The 7948-nt window shown below is 34.9% G+C and overlaps 1 protein-coding gene across 1 annotated transcript in view; it reads right to left on the bottom strand.

Moving 5' to 3' along the window:
- Positions 1-7948, bottom strand: part of usp53a (ubiquitin specific peptidase 53a) — a 40839-nt gene that overhangs the window by 11255 nt on the left and 21636 nt on the right. The window contains exons 6-11 of the mRNA XM_016553478.1: positions 7608-7721; positions 6657-6739; positions 6459-6543; positions 4354-4500; positions 2304-2453; positions 319-487 (exon numbers count right to left, since the gene is read on the bottom strand). Of these exons, the coding sequence (XP_016408964.1) occupies positions 319-487; positions 2304-2453; positions 4354-4500; positions 6459-6543; positions 6657-6739; positions 7608-7721 (748 nt within the window). The remainder of the gene's footprint in view (positions 1-318; positions 488-2303; positions 2454-4353; positions 4501-6458; positions 6544-6656; positions 6740-7607; positions 7722-7948) is intronic.

Here is a 7948-nt window from a genome sequence, read left to right as displayed (position 1 = left end):
TTTTTTTTTTTTTTTAAGGAAGCAAGCATCTGAAAATTCAGGTGATTAAATGATTATCTGTGATTAATCTACTGTCATTTTTTAAAGCAGAATGAAACCGTTAAAATGACGAATGCATTATTAAATGCGTTAAAAATAATGATTTAATGTTACGTTTAATTTATGTTGACAGCTAAAATATCAATTTATTTTTGCTACCAGCAGCAAAAATAGTTTCTAAGTAAGTCATAGCAGAGTTTGTCTTTATTCAAATGGTATACCTTAACATGTGTTGAATTAACCTGAATACAATATAACTGCATTGAAACTGGTTTCTACCTGGTGCTTCTCCATTGACTGAGCTCTTATTTTGGGTAGCACTGCTGTTGGTCCGCTGGGCCTCGTCTGTTACCACAGCACTGCCATCAGGGTTAGAGTAAAACAAGAGCAAGGGCTGAAAGTGACCTTTGATGCATTTAGTGACCACATCCTTCCATCTGGATCCCACCTTTAAAAAAAAAAAAAGTTCTTTAGCATACAGAGAGCAGTTACCTGAAGTGTTAGATTATTATTAGACGTGAAGGCTTGCATGCTTCGGAGGTAAGAGTACGCAGACTGTACTACAAAAGTCTCTCCAGGCAAACAGATGTAACCTTCTTAATTAACAGACGGAAGAGAAAAGCAGTAAAAGTCAGCAAGCAGGATGAGGATGCATTAAAGAAACACAATTATCTGAACAGTCAAAAAAGAGCAGGCAAGACTGTAAAGGAGATGAATTAAGACACGCTTAATCAACAAAACAGCTGTTATGAAGTACGTTCTCTTACACTGCATACTGGATTGGCTCTCTATACTGTTTGTTAGCACACACACATCTACTGTAGTGCACATATTGTGTGTGAGGGTGATTTATCTTGGCGGTGGAGACGGGCAGCACTAGCCCAGTGAGAGCTGAAGTGCACACGCAAGCACAAGCCGCACACTACTGATAGATTGATGAAGAGATGCACCACTACACTGCATCGCCACATATTTCACACTCGCTGGCTGCCCATCAAAATCCTTTGATTGGTGGCATTGTAATTTTAGTACAATTGAGATGCCATTATAGTTTTTTATTAATTAGTTTTATTTTTATATATTTTTAATTTGTTTAAATGTTAGTTTAGTGCAATTTACAAGTGCAAATGTCTAACGATTTGTAAATAAAGATGCATTTAATTGAGAAGTGAAATGGCATAAGTTTTGCTGACCAAAATAAATTGAGTTTATGAATAAAAAGAACAAATATCCACAAGTGGACTTAGGAAAACAACGTATTTCAAAGAGAAATGTTTTCAAACCCTAATCACAGATATTTGTTGTTTTTTTAAACTCACTTAATTTTGTTCAGTTTCTCAGAAAACACGACTTTATATCTTCATTTTGCATCTCAAGTAAATTGATCTCGATTTAAAGATGTTTAGATATTTGTATTGGAAAACAAGACAAAAATACTGAGGAAGGTATTAATTTTTAGCAATGCATGTAAGACTTGAAAACACAATATCATGTTTTTTTTTTTACAATCTATTTTTGCTAAAAATGAAACTATATTTGGTTTAACTTTGTCAAAAAAAAAAATTAGTCTTTCAAAATCAAGAGAAAAATAAAGATTTGATGAAGAAATGTACTAGAAACACTTTGTGTGAGTGCGAGAATGGAGGAAGCAGTTAAGCTAAGTTAAGTTCAATTAAGTTACAGGAAATAAAAACGTGATCAGTTAAAATGGTAAAAATGTTTTGTTATGTAAATGTGCAGATGGAGGGAATGTTTGTTTAATAAGGCACATGACCAGGACTGCTGGGTAGTTGTTAGCATTATGAATAGTAATTGTGTAAATATATAGACAGAAGGACTTAAAGGCACAATATGTAAGATTTTTTTATTAAAATATCCAAAAACCACTAGAACAGTGTTATATATTTTGCTGACTTGTGTACTCACATTATCCCAAATGTTTTGAAGAATGTTTAAATCCAGAGAAATAAGCAATTTTTAACTAGTGACACGGACCGTGTCCATAGTGTCGCCTGCTAATGACGTCATAACCCCTCGATTTCGAAACACCAAAGACGCTTTAATATGTTGTAAGTTTTAATAGACCGGTGACGACCGCACAGAGTAGCATTATAACAGAACTTTCAAATGTATCTAGTATGATAAAACAGCGCTACGGTGTCATCAAACTACGCCTTTGTCTCTGTTTATTTTGAATACGAGCCCTCTAGCGGCGAAAATTACATATTGTGCCTTTAAGCCCTAACAGACAAGTGTAGTCTCACCTCTTTGACATTGGCGTCATCAAAGAAAACCCATTTAGATGATTTGGTGTGGTAGGCGAAGGCACAGTAATGTCTGCTGGAGTAACAGATCATTCCCACCAATAGCAGCTCGCTCTTCTTTGCACGCTCGTCTGTGACGCGATAAAAGAGCTGCAAACACACACCCATTCACATTGCATTCATTTAGACAATTATAACAAAAATCATACAGCACAATGTTCTTCTAATATCGAAGGTTCAAGGTAGTGATGCACCAAAATGTTGGTAACCAAAAATATTTGGCCGAAACAGCAAAAAAATAAAAAATAAAAAATAAATAAAATAAAATAATAATATCCATTGCATTCCAAATGTTCTTTAAATTTGAAAAAAGTTCTATATATTAAAATGTTCTTCGCACTTACAAAAAAAAAATAGTTCTTTAAAGAACTGTTCGTTGAAAGGTTCATTTGGGAAGCCAAAATGGTTCTTCTATGGCACCACTGAGAAAACCTCCTTCTGAATATTTATTTTTAAGAGTGTATAGACGCATTTTAGCCATCTGAAATGCATGCAGCTGCACAAACAGAAGGCCTGTCTGGTGGTAAACAAGTCTCAAGCATGAGGCTTGTAATGAACGCCATCTACACACTCGGAAGTCAGATGACCTTCCACTGCAGTGGCTTTCTGGTCATCAGGCGTGGGCTATTCAGGCACTGATGCAGTTACACAACCTCAGTCTTATGAAGAGGATAAACGTCTGCTTTATTTCATACTTATGCTCCATGGCACCACCATAAACTGGCCTCAATGACACCAGCACCAGATGTGCTACAAAAATCAATAAATAACAGTAAAAGAGCGACCGTGGTGACGTCAGAAGCTTTTTATAACCTTTTAATCTAGATGGAGGCTTTCTATGAATTCTATATTTTATGTAATAGCCAGAAATAAGATGGTCTTTATTGGAATTTCCCACAAAGACTCAATCATCACAGACATATAAACATCTGAGTAACATGCATGTTGATTAGCAGATTCTTGTAAATTCAGGCCATCTAATTTCAAAGCCTGAAATATGGACCGTAATCTTCTTACCAACTATCCTATTGTTCTGTAATAAGAAAAATGTACCATGGTAATGCAATGTTTTAGACATGCACCACGGTAATTCCATGGGATTTGATTGGATTCTTCAAAGCACACAAAGGGATAGTCCACCCAAAAATTTAAATTGTCATTATTTTCTCACTCTCATGTCGCTCCAAACCTGCGTGACATAAACAGTGGTTTGGTTACCATTGACTTCCATTGTATTTTTATTTTCCATTGTATTTTTTATCTTATAAAATATCTTCTTCAGTGTTACACAGAAGAAACGATGAGCAAATGTTAAAAATTTTATTTCTGGTTGAAGTAAAATTAAGTACCATTTAAATACACTTGAAGGTCCCCTGAAATGCTTAGAAACACGCAGCGTTACTCTATGTGTTGACGTCATTTTAACTGAAACAGGAAGACAGGGCGGGATATATCAAGCAGCCCCGCCCCTTTTTAAAATAGCCAATAGCGTTTGTTTATATCATAGCTTGGGCTAGAGCCGTTGAGCTCCGTAAAGCCGCATTTGACAGGGTATGCCAGCCACAATCTCATCCATATTGCTATAAAATATAGCATTCTGTGTAGAATTCAAATAGCTCCGATACATTTTGTGGTCTGCGCCGACTCGCGCATGTGATCTGCTCCTTTTTTTCAGTATACAATGTTTTTCGAATATGGTTCTATTTAGTATTACAGTATGGTTTGCCAACCACAATATATTTAGAAAGGAAAATTCAAGACTATTTAGTCCTTAACACATTCACATTTATATCAAACAGACCTTTGAAAGTAAGTATAATCACATCATGTGACCAATCTGGAAGCACATTCAACCTTTGTGTTTTGTTCACATCTTTTTTCCTGTTTCATGATCCCTTGGTGTATGTAGTACTTTTGTACTTTGGCTGGACGCAGCCAGGTGCCCTGCTGAAATTAAGCAGGTGGAGCGGAGTGTATTTACGAGACTCACCCCTGAGAGGTTGAGGTGTGGTCCGAGAGATCGGATGACGTCTTCGGTGAGGTCTGACTGATCTGAGTCCCACACAAATCCGATGGTCACGATTTCTGGAGAGTTCATCAGCACGCGCCGCATCTTGATTCTCTGCCCACAGTTACTCTATTGAGGCGATGGAGATAAAACATAACTGTTTGCTATTTTGTTTTTTAACACCATGCAAGCTTTTTTTTCTATTTTAATGTTGAAAACCATACCCGAGTTATTACATTTTGAAATAGAAACTAATAAGATATTTAAGACCAATTCTTTCAGAAAGAGAGAGAGAGAAAATTAAAATTAAAATAACAGATTTTAGAAGAATTTTCCTTCTAAAAATACTTGAAATCAGCAGTTGAAATCGTTTTGGATAATTCTGATATTAGAATAGAACTACATGTTGTTTAAGGAGCAATAGTGTTTTGAAACAACACCAAGGTCTATGGTAACATCCTAAACTGTAAAATCACCATAAAAACTATGATCTAAACAACCTTGCCATTCAATTAATACAAGCTTTATAAAACAATAAATACAATATTTCAGCCTAATAAATGATTATGCATGCTATGTATAATACAACTTTTTAAAAATCTGAACAAAAAAGGCAGATGAGCTGAATGAAAATGCATCCCACCCCTAATAAATCAGTAAAACTTCAATGTCAGTACAGTAAATTTTCAGGTATACTATTTTTGTGGAAAACAACAGTGTTATTTTAGTATCATTGAGATACTACTATTAATTAATATTTTGAATTAGTCTATATATTTGTATATTTTCCACTTTCATTTCAAATGTAGTTAAAGTTTTAGAAATGTTATTGTGAGTTTTAGTCATTTTTATTACTTGGGTCAAACACTAAAAGGGGTTTTAAAGTCAAAACAATATGAAAACAATAATACAGCTAAATACGGCTTTAATTTTTTTTTAATGCGTTAGAATGATTCCTGTTTAATTTTTTTAATTGAGCAAAAAATAAAAGCTATCATACATTTTAAACATGATTTACAGAAGACACCCACTAAAATGTCAATGCAACAATAATTCATACAACAAAAAAATCTGTCAGGCACATATAGAACTAGAATCATTAGATGACATTAAAAGACATTAAAATAAGGGTCACAGTGCAGCCCCTAAAATACTAATTAATTATCATTTTAAAGTTTTTACCAATTCACTAGGTTTTACCCATTTGTCAACAATAAAGTTATTAATCATTTAAAATATAATAAAATTAATTATTTAAAATTCACTTTTTCTTTTATATATTTTAATAAGTACAGGTCAGAATATGTATGTTGTTTATATACTCTATATCTGTTCCACTGAATGATGATGGCACATGAATTCACCCATATTTTGACTTTTTTTTTGCAAAAATAATTTGAAACATTAAAGGTAGGCACTTCACTAGCATATAATTTACTTTTTATGCATATACAATCTTTTTTTTTATTTTTTATTTTTATTGAATTTGATGCAGACACCAAAATGGAATGTATCATCTTTGACCCACTTATAGTTTTATTGTGTGTCTAAGTAGTTACTATTTTAGCTTCAGTTATCTTAGCATATCAAGTTAAACTACATAAAAATGACAAATGTTGCCTTGGCAACTAGCTTAAAATAAGTTATTTGTGTGTTTTACTTCAAGCAACAGTAACATGTTTTTACGGTTTTAGACTAGTTTTAGGTAACATTACTAACCCTGTTGTGACCAAACATTTTATTACTTCAGTGAGACACATGAATGTTGTGCTGCTTCTGGCAGTGACTGTAGTAGGATGTAACTTCCTATTTGCCCGTTTAAAAATGCAGAATGTGTTGACATGTGAGAGGAACGTTCCGGTCTCAGGTTTCATCTCGCTCATCTCGTCACATGAAGGTGTTACACTAGCAGAATATCAGATAAGAAGAGTGTGTGTGTGTGTGTGTGTGTGTGTGTTTGTCCTTGAGTGTGCTTGATGACATCACATCGCAGAAAGAGCCATCATACTATATGCATGACGGTGTCCTCTCAGAGCTGAAAGTGCTAGTAAATTCAGCATTATTAATCAACATGAGCAGCCACCTACCGGACAGTTACGCAGATCTCCAGCTGTGCTGGCGGCTTGAAGCAACTCCCCAAACCTTTCATCTCTCCTCTCCAAGAATTGCTGGCTGGAGTGCAGAGAAAGAGGACGAAAGAGAAACAGAGAAGCAGTTTTTGATCTTTTCAGGTCAATCTACCAACATAAACACGTCATGTGTCTGGCATGATGGCGCTGGCTTACCAGAGGGCTGTGGTGGACACATAGTGCACAAGCTCAGTGAAGGGTAGCGGGTCGGACGACGCGCCACAGCTCCTACACACTGACTGCAGGGGAAAACACGAGCACACACAAATATGCATCACGAGCGATGACTGCTATATTATGTAAAGCCTCAATTACACTACTGTATGTGATGTAAGAGATGCCTCAGATGGGTTAAACCTGAGGGTGTAACCAATTTAAAATTTATTTGTACCATGGTTGTACCTTGATTTATGTATTATGCAATAGAAATACTTACTGGGCATGTACGACTTCAGAGGTACTATGAAAGAACCAAATAAATACTATAGTACATAAATATGGTAGTTGTTACTAATATGGTATCAATAAAATTATTTAAGTCTCTTATGCTCACCAAGGCTGCATTTATTTGATTAAATATACAGTAAAAAACAGTAACATTATGAAATATTACTTATTAATTTTTTTCTATTTTAATAGATTTTATTTCTGTGATTTTAAAGCTGAATTTTCAGCATCATTAGTGTTCAGTGTCACATGATCCTACAGAAATCATTCTAATATGCTGATTTGATGCTCGAGAAACATTTATTATTACTATCAATGTTGTGCTGCTTAATATTTTTAATGTCCTTACTGCCACTTTTGATCAATTTATTTAATCCTTGTGGCTTAATACTTTTATTTCACACACACACACACACACTTTTTAAGGGTAGTGTATTTAACACACTATATGAGTACTATGGTATTATCAGGGCTATGCTCTCATCTCTCAGAGGAAGAAGGGAGAGTGAATGTAAATGTCCCTGTATTAGTATTCCCTGTGAGTTTTCCGCCCACTGTACCCGACTGATTGAAATCCGCCGTCACAGGACAGCGATCAATCCTCTGTTACTCACATGCCATGCGTGTGTGTGCATGTGGGGTATTAAAAAGCTACAATACCTGTTCATAAAGTGCCATAGCAAACTTCTGGTGAGTGATACAGGACTTAGATGTGCAGGCGTCAGTCTCTGCATCGGGAGCGATGTGCAGGTGAATCCTTTCCAGAATGTTCTCCTATGAAAAATATAAAAGCCTACAGTTTGTGTGTATCATAATAAGGCATTTCACACAAATACTGACATGGCATTCTCCAAAAGACAAAACTAATAATAAGATCACAATTATCGTAATTAATCACAATTATCGTAATTAAACACAATTAATCATACCTAACATTAAAATTTGTAATCATAAATATATTCTCACAACGAGTCTCCATATTAATACAGAAAACAACAAAT

The sequence above is a fragment of the Sinocyclocheilus rhinocerous genome, unplaced genomic scaffold, assembly GCF_001515625.1.
Source record: "Sinocyclocheilus rhinocerous isolate Xijiao unplaced genomic scaffold, SAMN03320098_v1.1 scaffold1728, whole genome shotgun sequence".
Lineage (NCBI taxonomy): Eukaryota > Metazoa > Chordata > Actinopteri > Cypriniformes > Cyprinidae > Sinocyclocheilus > Sinocyclocheilus rhinocerous.
Note: the sequence above shows the minus strand (reverse complement) of the source record. Positions and strands in the feature narration are given on the sequence as shown.